Genomic DNA, 15,083 nt, shown 5'->3' with positions numbered 1-15,083 from the left:
AGGGAGGGGATGGTAGGGGGAAAACAATGGAGGGGATAACAATGTTCAAGAGGAAGTGTACTCATTACCTCACTCATGTAACTGTAACCCTCTGTATAGTATCTTTACAATAAAAAAAGAAAAAGAAAAAAATATCACAGCCATTAAAATGAGTTGTTAAATAAAAGAAGGAAGAATTCTTATCAATTTAAAAAATTATTCTAGTATAAAATTCAGGTGAACTGAATAGTGAAACAGCCATTACTAAAGGCCAACCAAATGTTATGGAAAATAAGCTGTGGAAAGAATCGTAGAATGTACAGCAAAAAAGATAGAGTAATAGGAAATAAGAGAAAACATTAAGAGACATAAAGGAGAAACCCAGATGTCATAAACCTTTCTAGTAACAGAGAAGGGAATTAATGAAGCTAAGAAATAAAGAATTTTTGAGATTTCAGAACATCAATTATAAAGAGAAAAATCCTAAAAACTTTCAGAGCTAAAAAACAAATACTGCAAAAAACCTGAAACTCCATGTAAACAACAAAAGAATACCGAAACCATAGATTGTCTGCAATGCAATAAGAAGGGTAGCAGAAATCTCTCTGAGTGGGAGGCAAAGATGCTAAGCACTGAGATGTAGTCTCAGCACACAGTTCTGTATATCTTCTTCTCAGTTCATTTCAGAAAACTAGTAGTGAAAATTAACAAAAGAAAACAAAACATCCAACAGAAAAGAAATTTAAAACATTTATCAAACCACAGGAACAAATTACCCTTGGCGGTACTCAAAAAATGAAAAATAAAATTGGGTGAAAGGGAAAGATAAGATTCAACAAGAAGATGATAAAGGTTAGAAGCAAATAAAGTGTAAATAATAATGAAATAAAACTCACTGAAAATTGAGATTTCATCATTCTCTTGTGAATGAGAAATTTAGTGATACATGATTATAATTCATATTATTTAAGTAGCCCTATTTAGTTCAGAAATTAAGCTACAGAATCAAGGCACTGTAAATGAGGTTTTTGAGGTTAAATTTTTGGGATTCATTAGCATGGAAAGAAAATATACACATTTATTTCTCAGTTTCTTTGGAGTGACTGATATTAAAAGAATTGTTTTAAAAACTTTTATCTTTAATGATGATAATGATGATGATGATGGTGGTGGTGGTGATGATGATGATGATGATGATGATAAGAGTAAGAAAATATTCTAAGATGCTCCATTGCAAATTGTAAGAGTAGTACATTGTAGGGGAGAGGAAAAGCAGAGAGGACAGAATCTATGTTTTTTACCTTGAAGCCCCCAAAAGGAAGGAGAGATGGTATATCATTTTCCTCTCCTTAAGATAGGCAGGTACAGGCTCAGTGAGCCTTATCTGTAAGCCTGCACTAAGCAGTGAAAACATTCTCATTTTCATGTTTTCTTTCTTTACAATGTTTAATAATACAGTTGTTCCATGAATCTTAGGAGTTTTTACTTTTAATATACATATACTTACCAAATACACCATAATGTAAGAAAGGTAATTTCCAAAATTCCATTTATTACTAATAAACAATGTTATTTTAAAGAATGATGCCACTATTTCCATTACTGTTACTGTTTTGTACACAATCATTTATCACTAATCCTTCTGAACTCCTATTCTGTCTCACTCTAGACTATACTCTAAGAAGCTGGGAGAAAGATAACTTAAAATGTGCTCACATTGCCCCTGGCTCAAAATATTCCAAAGGCATTGTATCATGGTCTATTAGACTCTAAGTATATCGACCTAAGCTAGTATTATCATCTTCATAAACTCCACTGGAGTTACTCTTGCTCTAAGCTCATTCCACCACAGGACCTCTGCAGTCTTGGCCACCCAAAGGGTTCTTTTTGCAAATGCTCACATGAGCTTGCTTCCTCATCTTCTAGAGAGCCCTTGCCTGGTCTAATACAATGACTTCTCTCTGCTGTTATTATTTAACCTCTTGCACTTAACATTTCAGATCTATCTTACGTCACTTGTTTATTTTGTTATTTCCACTAAAACATAAAATATAAGGTCTTGGAGGAAAATGTCTTTGTCTGGTTTGTGAGAATATCTTGCTGCCTACAACATTTGGCATATCGTAGGTAGTCGATGACTATATATTGAATGAATGCTGACAATCAAATACTTTAACCAAGTAAAATTGTAAGTAGAGAAACAGAAAATAAACCAACACTACCTCTAATCACAGACCTGCATACACAATTTTATAATAAAATCTTTTGCAGCTCTTTTGAACCTGGGTTCAACCTGGGCTGTGACTGATCTTAGCTAGCTAAGCACCACATGCCTGTAATGCCTTTGCTAAAACAAGTCATTCATTCTCAAATTGCTGCAAGGCACATTGATCTATTCCAGATCTGCTTCTATTTCCTAAAAGTCAATGTTTATGCCTCAATACTTCAGTGAATCTTCTTTGCATACTCTTCGGTGGTCTCAGACTACAGTCCATACTGTAACTTCTTAAATACCTTCAACCACTCATTCTTCACTTATATTCAGCTCATTGAATTATCTACAATGCTGCTAGATGAATCTATAAGCTGTAAAAGATTTCATGGCTGAAATCTTTAAATTCTGTGCTTCAGATGCGAATATATCTCAATGTACAAAGGGGACAAGTATGTAATACAATGAGGCTGAAATAAACTCTTGGGTAAATTCCATCAAGGCAGGAACTGAGTCTGTTTAGTTCACTAACTATTCTCAGATTCTGGCACAGAAACTCATAGATGGTGGGTATCCACTAAATGCTATTGAATAACTAAGGTCATGAGTGATAATGCACACTTTCAATCCTCATGTAAGAGGATCCCCAAAGTGCTTTTGTGTCTTTTAACTAAAAATCATATTTGGGTCCTTTGTTCTGAGCTATTCTCTACTGCAGTCACTAGCAACCAAACACTTTGGACTCCAGGAACGAGAAGATTCACCAATAAGTGTCTTGTGTGGAAGACAAACTACTCCTCAAACAGTCAGTGTCATTTTAATCACCTTTAAGGAAAAAGCCAGAACTCAGGAGAGATCTCTCCTACCAGGCAATATTTTCCTGTTCTATCCAGTGGTAAAGTGGTAACTCTCCAAAGCTACTCTAACGACAAAGACTGAAGTAATGATAAACATGTTTGTGGGGAAGGACAGGAGTGCAGTGAGAGGTACAATCATTATATTCAATGTACTTTATGTAAAAATTGAATTACAAAATTTGAGAGTAGGGATGGAAGGGGCAATGGAGGAGGTGGCATTGATCAAGTTGTATTGTACTTATAACCTGACTTAGGGAATTATAACCTTGTTGTACAACTACTTAATAATAAAATTAAAAAATAAGTTACCTAAGTGTGACATAACTTTATTGACTAGGATAAAAATTAGTTGTCAAAACCAGGAATAATGTTTATATATGACAATACGATCAAGGAAACTTAAATCAATAACTTAGACAAACTCACAAATGATTTAATAAAGGAATTAAAGTTCTATAAAGGTTAGAAAATTCAAGATATTTTCTGACATTTTCCAATATGACATATGAATTTTCTAATCATAGACACATTTAACTTACAGGAGATGAAATCTTCGTTGCTGTTTCTGCAATTACTTGTTGTAAAGGTTTCCAGATCTGAAATGCATAACGACCTAAACAATAGAAGGAATAAATTCAAATAAGGCTTTCTATAACCAATCTCAGTCAAAGTGCTTGCCATATTGTTTGTTTGCCATTCCAAATAAATATTTCAAACTTAACCAAGTAGATAGTAAAGTTTACTGAATGAATAGAATTTCATTTTAATGTCATGATCATAAACAATGAATATATCAAGTTCTAGTTTAAGATCATGTTTGTGATATAATATCTTACACTTACAGAATGTTATAGGTTACAAAAAATAATATCGTAATACTTGACCTATAATGATGTATATAAAAAAGGTTCCTTATATATAAAAAAATCCTGATATTAAAATATTAACTATTTTTATAAAAACATTGAAATGTATAGAAAAATATTGTTTATAATATATATGCTATAGGAGTGCTTTAATAGTTATCATAATGTGAAAAAATCAATTATTTGTGAAATATTTGCCATTTATGTGAACTATCACTTTTTGTCACTCTCTAAAAATATTATTTTAGTTTTGTTTTTTAAGGAACACTAATATTTGAATTTCCTTAAGTCTTAACAACTAATAATTTATAGGAAAATTGGTCCTAAAATGTTCTAAGGGAATCAGACAAGGATAAACTCCCAGCTAGCAAATTTGTCCTTTCCACTCTAATCAAAATGTGTGCCTGCTAAAAACCTGTGTCTGATACTATGTACTTCAATTCAAATTCTAACATAAGCTTATAAGCAAATCAAGAGTGCCACTAGGAAAGCTCAATTACTTACATCTTTCTGAAGACCTTACTTATTGATTCTACAATAGTAAAAAGAATATATATATATATAGAGAGAGAGAGAGAAAGAGAGAAAATTACCTAAAAATTCTTCATAACTATAATCAGACACAGCAACTGGATTCCTATTTCAGTGTTAGTAGATAAAGACTTCAAGAAATGGTATCCGATGTTTATATTTAACCATAGGCAAAAAGATCTAGTTATAACAAACAGTAGTATTTTCCCTCCCAAATTCTATTATTCAGTTTTATTTGGCTTAGCAGAGATCTGCTACTCTGATTAGTAACACTGACTTGGCAGTAGCATGGTCTTTTCAGAACATACGTTTTTGGAAAAAGACCTAGAAAAAGTATGTTTCTCTCTAATTAAGAAAAAAAATATATTTGAATTTATAATTGCTAGACCTATTCTACTATAAAAATTAATAACCAGCCAGGTGCCAGTGGCTCACGCCTGTAATCCTAGCTACCCAGGAAGCTGTGATCTGATTGTAGTTCAAAGCCAGCCCATGCAAGAAGTCCTTGAGACTCTTTATTGGAGAATAAACCGCCAGAAAACCGGAAGTAGCACTGTGGCTCAAGTGGTAGAGTGCTTGCCTAGAGCTGAAGAGCCAAGGGACAGCACTCAGGCCCAGAGTTCAAATTAATAACCAAAAACTGTTTTATGTTCATAACAAGTCTGTGAGAATTCTTTTTGAGATATGATTTTCTTTTCAGGGACCTCCAGAATTAGTTAAATATAGTAGTATAATTGTCACTAGGTCCTTATGGCCAAAAAATCAAGAGGATCTGAGCCTCAAGTTTTATTTTAAAGCTCTTCTTGTTAAAGTATTTTCAATGAGAACGATGTGAAATTAAAACCATGTAAAACAAAATAAAACTGTCATTTTTCTGTTAGAACTTAAATTTATAAAAACACAATGAAATGAAGTTTTATCTAAAAATATCCAATTACCAAGACAAAATCCACAGATTTTAGAAACAAAGAAAAAGCAAACAAAAATCAACAAAAAATTCTCAAATTAACATTTAACTAAGAAAACTAAGACTCAGATATTTTACTTCTAATATTTATTACTTTTTTTTTTTTGATCAGTTGTAGGGCCTGAACTCTGGTCCTGAGTGCTGTCCCTCAGCTCTTCAGCTCAAGGCTGGTGTTCTACCACTTGCGCCATAGCACCACTTCCGGTTTTCTGGTGGTTTATTGGAAATCAGAGTATCACAGACTTCCTGCCCAGACTGGCTTTGAACCAAGATTCTCAAATCTCAGCGCCTGGCAATGACATTGTTTTTGAGACAATTTTAGTAGTGAAAAAAATTCTCCTGGATTTATTGAAGAATTATACCAATATGTTAAAAAATAAAGTAACAAATTAGAGAATAACTGTGTTTCTTAGGAAGAACTGACAGCTTAAAAATGTGTAAACTCATCTGCAAGAAAAAAGAAAAGTGAGAGCATAAAGGAAGCTCCTATTACTCGGATTTCATATTCAAGATTCCTTACTATTATATATTGTAAATCAATCTTATAAAAAATACTCAAAATATCTACTATTATTACATCTTGTTTTCTTAGGTCATGGCCATTAATTTTATTTACTAAAGTTTATCCAAATTTTGTTCCACTGATTTGTTCAGTAATTATAAATAGCATAAAGAATAAGAATATATATAATGCTTGAAAACTAAAACCCTTAGAAGATAAAGGGCCTACTCATGAATCACTATAGCAGCTATTTGGAAATTTTTCTCCTATAACATGTATTGATATTTATTCTTTATTTGCCTTACCTGCAAATGCAAGAGTTGCAACACCCAGTCCGACAGCTATCACTCTTCTTGCCTGGAGTGGAAAGAAAAAAATATTACTTAGAGCATTAAATGTTATGGTTTGATACTAAATTTTTGTTGTTGTTGTTGTTGTTGTTCAGTACTGGGAATTGAATTCAGGACCAAGGGTTCTACCACTTGGGCCATGACCCCAGACTTTTTATTTTGTATTTTAGATACGGTCTCCTGTACTTTTCCAGGCATAGCTTCAAATAGTAATTCTCCCACCTCTGGAAGATGTGGTCTCAAGTGGCTGAGAGCACAGATGAGATCTATCAGACCTGGTCCTTACAAGTAAAAATTTTGTAATAATAAGGATAATTACACTAAATACTACATATTCTTCAAACTCTGTTGTGAAGAACAAAACTTAACATCTTCAGTGTGTATGGATTATATCTCCTGTTCACTTTTTTCAGCTAAATTTCAATGAACTAAAATAATTCTGGATTTTCAATTAATTTCCATATGCTGGAATATTACCTATTGGTAAAATGTTTTCTGTAGACTATTCTCAATAGTGGGTTTAATATATTTATCTTCTATAAAGATAAAAGGGACATATTTTGGCAGCCCTGTGGATTGAACTCAAACCCTTATGCTTCTAGGCAAACACTCTACAACTTGAGCCCCTTCCTTAGTTCAGTCTTTGCTGCACTTGTAATTTTAAATTTTAATGAAACATCAGCTACAACTTTAGGAAAGAAGTCAAACTTGGTAAAGAAAAATGATCATTTAAAAGTTAACTTTCAGGCTGGGAATGTGGCTTAGTGGCAGAGTGCTCTCCTAGCATGCATGATTTGATTCCTCAGTACCACATACACAGAAAAAGCTGGAAGTGGCGCTGTGGCTATAGTGGTAGAGTGCTGGTCTTGAGCAAGAGAAGCTAATGGACAGTGCCCAGGCCCTGAGTTCAAGCTACAAGACTAGCAAAAATAAAATAAAAGTTAGCTTTCTATCCTTTTAGACCAGGTTAAACATTTTTTTAATAAAAGCAAAGGATTTAGAATATTCCCAACCTAAAGTTACAAACTAATTCTAATAAAAATCAATTTAAAATTCAGGCTGGATATGTAGCTCAGTAGTAGATCACTTGTTTAACATACAGAGGGCCCAAGGCTTAATTTTTTAGTAGGTTACATTCATACTGCTCTAATTTATTTTCTGTAAACATCTCAGGAAATATATTTTAATGAGGGAGAAAGTTTAATAGTAGAGCTCTGTTGTTCTCTCAGCATCCATTCTCCTTTTCTTTGTCTGACAGTGTCAGGATTTCCGTTTTTAGCCAAATGTATATCCCAGCCTCCTTTACACTATTGTTATTAGGTATGTTAACTAAGTGAGGGCCTATAGAACATACACAGAATGAGGTGTGAAACTCATTAAAGTCCCTAGGAAGGGTAATGGGATGGGAAAGTCCTTTTCCATTTTCCTTTCCAGCTGTCTGGAAGTACTCCTTACAACTGGATTGGCCTTCTGAACAAAGGCGACAGAACAGTAAGATAACAAGAGACTGTTTTTCCCAGTCCTGCAGCTGCTAGCCCAGACTACCTCTAGTTACAAAGATCAAAATGAAAGTTATTTACCTTCCTGGGCTACTATTTGTTTGGGCAATTGTGGCCCAAACAAATTTTAATAGATACAGACATAGAATCACAGAAATGTTTTTGTCTGATCTGTAAGATAAGAAAATCCTTAAGACTCTGCAGAAGATTCTTCAAAAAACTACAATAAGATAGACGCTGGTGGTTCATGCCTGTAATCCTAGCTACTTAGGAGGCTGAGATCTGAGGATCATGGTTCAAAGCCAGCCCAGGCAGGAAAGTCTGTGAGACTCTTATCTAAACCACTAGAAAACCAGAAGTGGCATTGTGGCTCAAGCGGTAGAGCACTTGTCTTGAGCTGAAGAGCTGAGGGATAGCGCCCAGGCTGAGTTCAAGCCCCACCACCAACCAAAACAAACCAAACAAACAAAAAAAAAACCTACAATAATCTCACTAGAGAATAGAATATATATTTCACATTGGTGCAGACATTGTTGAAAAGGAGACTGAAGCTCAAGAATATTAAAACTATAAAGCCCTTCAGTTCACAGTTCACAGTGTTCACGTTCTATAAGGAAAGATGCACTGAGTGTTGGTAAATCAAGGCCCCAATCATCCAGGGATATTCTACAATGAGAAACATCAGGTCAGAAAAGGGCAGCTGCACAAAGGTGCTCTGACATTGAAGTCCAGTAACTCTCCCAGAAATCGAGAGCTCAACACAGCTGATGAATCAAGTTCCTCTAGGCTACTCCTTCTTAGGGAGATGAGGTATATCCACCAGGCCAGGACACTAGGACAAAAGCTTCAAGTTTCTCTTCTGATACTCCCTATTTGCTTCCTCAAATCCACTCTCTACACTTCTCTGCTTAATTTTGTATTTGTTTTCCCTTATTGCTAAAGACTACATTATCCAGTATGAACATGACCACTGGTTTCTAGTAGGGTTTCACCAACAGGAAAAAGCATGGTAGAACAAAAGGTAGGAGAGTGAAATAATTGTGCAATTTGGTCCCCTGTTTCTTCCCTGCCTTATTTCTGCTGTAGCTTTTCTATTGTATGCCTTCTCTGTGTTTACAATTCTCGGAGTTCTGGAACACAATTTGTAGCTTTGCTGCTTCACCTGAGTAAATAGCAGTTCCCAAATCTTGTTGATGATTTATTGTCTCTTTTCTTTTCTTTTTCTTTTTCTTCCCTTTTCTCTTTCTTTCCTTTTCTCTTTTCTTTCCTTATTTCTTTCTTTTCTTCCTTTCTTTCTTCCCTTTTCTCCTTCCTTCCTTTTCTTCCTTCCTTTCTTCCCTTTTCTCCTTCATTTTTCTTTTCCCTCCCTCCTTCTTTCCTTCCTTTCCCTCCCTCCCTCCCTCCCTTCTTTCCTTCCCCTCTCTCTCTCTCTCTCTCTCTCTCTTGGCTTATAGGGGAGTTTGAACCCAGGGCCTTGGGTTTGCTGGCTTGCTTGCTTGGCTGGTGCCACCACTTGAGTCACACCTCTAGCCTGGTCTTTTGCTGGTTATTTTGGAGAGCAACTGTTTGTGAGCTTTTCTTTCTGAATTGGCCTCAATCTTTGATCTTCTAGAGCTTAGCAATCCTAAGTAGCTACAACTGCAGGTATGAGCCACTGGCATAACTCTGCAAATATTCCCTTCATTAAATTATTTTCAATAAAAATCATCTGAATACCTGTTAGGATCTGTAAAAGGTACTTAAACTACTTTTTGCAGCACTGGCTGTTACTTAGGCCCCCAAAATTAACTAAAAGCAGGCCAAAAGCTAAGTATTTACGCACGTTGACCCGAATCTCTCCCATCATGGGAATCCAGAAAGAAGTTATGAACAAGCAACTTGTGAAAACAGGGAAACTGTTGAGCAGACAGAAAATGCCTTCTCATCATCTTGTCACAAAAGGTAAAAGTGCCCAAAATAAGGGAGCAGCCAGAAAGCTCAAAACAGAATCAACAGTAACTTGTTCACTCACCTCAAGAGATGATAGCAATAACAACTTCTTTCTCTAGAACTTCAGAGAACAAAGACTAAGATGACCTAATGATCACCCAGGCCACAACCACAAATGTGACTGCTTTAACTATGCACACCTCTCTCCCCCTATACTTAGTTCTTGGTACAGAGCTTACAGTTTGTGTCTGTGCTCAGAAGATGACTTAAGATGGGTTGAAGTGCTTACTTCAGTTGTTCCATGGATGTCCACACCATGTAATAAAACTCCTTTCTCTGCCCTTTACCATTACCATCGCTTTATTTGGTATATGGAGTTAGTGGACAAATGCAACATGTAGAACTCCTGGAATTTGGGCCTGGGGTTTAAAGGCCCTTGTGTATGTCATATAAGAATACATATAGCATGTCAGGTGAGGTGGCTCACACCCCTAATTCTAGCTATTCAGGAGGCTAAGATCATGGTTTGAAGCCTGTGCAGAAAAGTTTTTAGGACTCTATCTCCAAAATAACCTGCAAAAGCTCAATTGGAGGCATGGCTCAAGTAGTAGTGTCAGCTGAGCAAGAAAAGCATACTTGGCCATAGGACCTTTATAAAATGAGTTTTATGTAGGATTTTGTATATGGTGGGCCCCTCAATGTTTATCCTATGCTAATTTCATAAGGATGTTATACCTGTAATAATATCCTAATCTTATAATTATTATAATATTTACTATACTAAATTATATGTATTCTCTTTTAGCTTTTCTTAAATTTGATGAAATATATGCACCATCTTCCCAGCAAAACATGCAAACATATATATGTAAATACTTGTGTATATATGTATATACATATACACACATCAAAATTTTTATTCATACAATTTGAGGCAACTAATATGCTTTCCTTACATCCTTAAAGAAAGAACTCAGCCGGGTGCTGGTGGCTCACGCCTGTAATCCTAGCTACTCAGGAGGCTGAGATCTGAGGATCACGGTTCAAAGCCAGCCCGGGTAGGAAAGTCCGTGAGATGCTTATCTCCAATAGAAAACCAGAAGTGGGGCTGTGGCTCAAGTGGTAGAGCGCTTTCCTTGAGCTGAAGAGTGCAAGGACAGTGCCCAAGCTCAGAGTTCAAGCCCCATGACCGACCAAAACAAAAAAGAAAGAAAGAACTCAACAAGCTTCAACATAAGAATCCTCTAGAGCAGAAAATCACTTGCTAAAGTTAAGGAAGGTTTTGCTTATCTTTTAGTTTCCACTGAACAGATTAGCCATATTTCTTTTTTTACTCATCCAACAATAGAATGAGAAAATATTTTTATGATATGTTAATAAAATTAGACTTAATTTCTACCTCCAACTTTATAGAGAGAAAAACACAAGACTCTACAATATTGAACAAACACAAATTAAGTAGGACATTAAACTAAGGCTGTTCAGTAAATAAATGACCAAGTGAGGTTGGAGGATGGGGAAAAAAGATGAAAGGAATTGCTCAAGATGAACTGTACTCATAAATTGACATGCTGACATGAAACCCCTTTGTACAACTACTTAAAAAATGAGGGAAAAAAATAAATGACCAAAACTGTGCAAAAATTGTGCTTATCCAGACAAAAAGGACAAGGTACCATATAGCTAATCAGAACCCAAATTTCACTGTCTATGGGGGCACATGTCTCAGGATGCTGAGGTAGGAGGATGGAACTTTCATTCCAGCCCAGGTGTCATAGTGAGACTTTGTCTGGAAAAAAAATTAAAATAACAGGGTTGGCACACTTGTTCAGGACTATAATCACAGCTACTCAGGAAGCAGAGATTGGGAGGACTGCAGTTTGAGGCAATCCTGCACAAAAAGTTAGTAATACTCTATGTTAACAAATATGCCAAGTATGTTGACATTTGCCTTTGATCCCAGCTATACAGGAAAGTAAGAAGATAACCATTTCATGCCTGCTCAAGCAAAAACAAGAACTTGTCAAAAAATAAATAGAAAGGACTGGGGCATAGCTCAAGTGGAGAGTGCCTGCCTAATAAGCACAAGATCTTGAGTTCAAACTCCAGAACTGCTAGAACAAAACAATAACAATAATGACAACAATAAAAAGTAATTTATTAGAACTAAAGTTTCTTATTGTAAGGGAGTTGTATCTGATTGACCTAAGTGCTTTTTAATTAAATTATATCAGAATAGTTTTTACTTTGTGAATATAATTAATTGAAAATAAAAATATTTGGAGGTTGGCATCAACCTGAAATCCAAAAAACAAAAAAAAACACATATTCTAGACCACCCAATTTTCTATTCTGAAATTTAAAAAAAAATCCTTTTCATCAATTTCTATGTGAGAACATTAATTTGATGTTGGATCAAAACATGAGTTAAAACTAACTGGTCTAGAATATGTTTCCTAGAAAGAAAAAAAACTTTACTGCTTATCATTTTTTTCATTCCATAGAAAGCTATTGGCATTTCTTTTCAAACACAAATAAATGATCAGAAATCTTCCCAATCTTCTACCTACCTGAATGATCCAAATTTCAAATGTGACAAAACAGCAAGTACAAGAGGAAAGTCTGAGTAAGTCAGTCACAGAAACTATACATTTATTTGAACTTATTTTATAAATAAAATAACATCTAAGTGCAATCTTTTAAACACCCATAGTTCAATTGGTAAACAGAGAATTCTATCAACACATTCTCTATTTTATGACAGTTGAAAAATAATTCACTGTTTTGTCATATGCTATTTCTCATTTAAACTTCATTACTGATCTTCAAGGTAAAATGGTCTATTTTGTTTCTTTTATTACTTATTAATGACTTATTGACTATCTTTGAGACAAGGTCTCACTAGGTCTTGAACCCATAACCTTCTGTTTCTACCTGGAGTTCTAGGATTATTGACCTCTACTCCAATGAAGGAGAACGAACACAGGGCCGTGTATATGCTAAACAAGTGCTTTACTATTGAGCTACACATATCCTGAGACCTTGGTTTCTTTGATACAAGCAATATCTTCTTTAGTCAAGTTGCAAGCATGAAGATGTACTTCAATTTTTATTTTGAATGTTTTTTTAAAACAACTGGTGTTTTAAAACTAAATTGCCAGTAACAGAATGAGAAAAATGACATTGAAATAGACAATATAAAAACTAAATGGTGATTCAGGCATAGTGTTAGTACCATAAGTACAGTACTTTTCTATCAGCTAGGCAATAACTGGGTTAAATGTCTAAATTGTTCATGCGATCAGATACATATCACAGTACATTAAAGAATTTAACAGAAATAAAGAAATGTTATTTGGCTATTTGTTTGACTCAGGAAAATCAAGATATATGCTGAAAAATAAAATAAATTAGGTGGTGTGATTTAAAAGAAAGGTGGATATATTCCTGCACTCTGGCATAGGTGTCATGCATATACATTTAGCAGATGGTGAGTGGTAAATGTAGATGTCACAGGAAGCTTTCATCCCTTTCCTCAGTGCCCACAGGCTGCCTTGAGCAATGGTATAGGCTCTCTTCTGTTGCTAATAACACAATATCACAGACTGGGTAAGTTACAGAAATAAGAAACTATTCATTTTTAGTTCTGATTCAAAAGACAGGAGCCACATCTGGTGATGGCCTTCTTGGACAGGGCCCTTAGATGTTGCATGTGCAGTTGCTACTGTATCCTGCCTTCCTCTTCTTCCAATAAACAAACAAACAAAAAACAAAACCTCAGGGACCTCTTGCATCCTTGTGCTTGCTTGCCAAGCAGGTGTTCTGTCTTCTCAAAAAGGCACCAGTATTTGTTCATCCAGGCTCCATCCAGATGAGTATGCCCTAATCCTAATCATCTTTCAATGGCCTGTCCTTAAGCACTATAGTCAGAAGAGGCAAATCGTAGCAAGCAAAGTTAGCTCTGAAACATCTCCTTTGAAAATTGAGATGTATATGGCTCAGAAATATAGCTAACATTTTTATGTTGCAGATCTAAGTAAATTTTAGGGTTTGGGACATAGTACACTGATACAGGTTTTGGCATGATAAATAAAATAAGCTGGGTGCCAGCTGGGTGCCTAGCTACTCAGGAGGCTGAGATCTGAGGATCATAGTTCGAAATCAGCTCAGGCAGGAAAGCCTGTGAAACTCATGCAAGAAAGCCCGTGAGACTCTTATTTCCAATTAACTACCAAAAAAAAAAAGCTAGAAGTAGAGCTTTGGCTCAAGTGGCAGAGTGCTAGCCTTGAGCAGCAGCAGCAGCAACAACAACAAAAACAAACCTTCAAAGACAGTGCCCAGGCCCCAAGTTCAAGCCCCAGAACTGACATAAAAAATAAAATCTAGGATATGTTTTGTTGTTATTACTATACAAAATTCAGTTAGGATATAGTTATATCTGTAGAAAAGGCTAATCTTTCTATGTATATGCACACACACATAATAAATCAGTTATAAACTTCATCAAAAAATTCTTTTTTGCCAGGTGCTGGTAGTTCATGTTTGTAATCCTAGCTACTGTACTCAGAAGGCTGAGATCTGAGGATTGGTGTTCAAAGCCAGCTCAGGCAGGAAAGTCTGTGAGACTCTTATCTTAAAAGGGCTATTTCTTACCCGCCAGAAAACTGGAAGTGGCACTGGGCTCAAAGTGTAGAGCACTAAGTCTTAAGCAAAAAAAGTCAGGGGCAGTACCAGGCCCTGAGTTTAAGTCCCATGACTGACAAAAAAAAAAAAGTTCTTTTAATTAGACTGTTGTTTGAAAACAATAATATATCTAACCTTTTCTTTTTTACAAACTTAAAAAATCAGGTTTTGGGGTTTTTTTGTTGTTGTTGTTGGTCATGGGACTTGAACTCTGGGCCTGAGTACTGTCCCTGAGCTCTTCAGCTCAAGGCAAGCCCTCTACCACTTGAGCCACAGTGCACTTCCAGTTCTTCTTCTGGTAGTTTATTGGAAATAAGAGTCTCACAGACTTTCCTGCCCAGGCTGGCTTTGAACTGTGATCCTCAGAACTCAGCCTCATGAGTAGCTAGGATTAAAGGCGCCCAGCTAGAAATTCACGTTTTAACAATCTTGTCATGGTTACTATGGACAGAGATTGTATTTTCACAAATAAATGGTATGAATGGACAATGATTTTTAAAATTTTTAAATCTACGTTTTTATACTTGCCCAAAATGCTGAGAAGCAGTTCCCATTGTATTCTGTCTGACCTTATATGATGCATGAACATTTTTAATTGAAAATTTTGCAGTCCAATGTTGTAGAAACAACAGATGGTGAATTCTCAATCAGAGAATTTAATTGGTTTCAAAATAGTAGGAGAGGTACCACAGAGTATCCTTTTCTTAG

The 15,083-nt window shown here is 35.5% G+C and overlaps 1 protein-coding gene across 1 annotated transcript in view; it reads right to left on the bottom strand.

Moving 5' to 3' along the window:
- Dnajc15 (DnaJ (Hsp40) homolog, subfamily C, member 15) overlaps window positions 1-15,083 on the bottom strand; it is a 59,426-nt gene that overhangs the window by 30,498 nt on the left and 13,845 nt on the right. The window contains exons 2-3 of the mRNA XM_013012318.1: window positions 6,220-6,271; window positions 3,588-3,661 (exon numbers count right to left, since the gene is read on the bottom strand). Coding sequence (XP_012867772.1) covers window positions 3,588-3,661; window positions 6,220-6,271 — 126 coding nt within the window. The remainder of the gene's footprint in view (window positions 1-3,587; window positions 3,662-6,219; window positions 6,272-15,083) is intronic.

This window comes from Dipodomys ordii, unplaced genomic scaffold (genome assembly GCF_000151885.1).
Source record: "Dipodomys ordii isolate 6190 unplaced genomic scaffold, Dord_2.0 Scaffold1, whole genome shotgun sequence".
NCBI classification, from domain to species: Eukaryota; Metazoa; Chordata; class Mammalia; order Rodentia; family Heteromyidae; genus Dipodomys; species Dipodomys ordii.
This window is presented reverse-complemented; position numbering and strand designations above follow the sequence as displayed.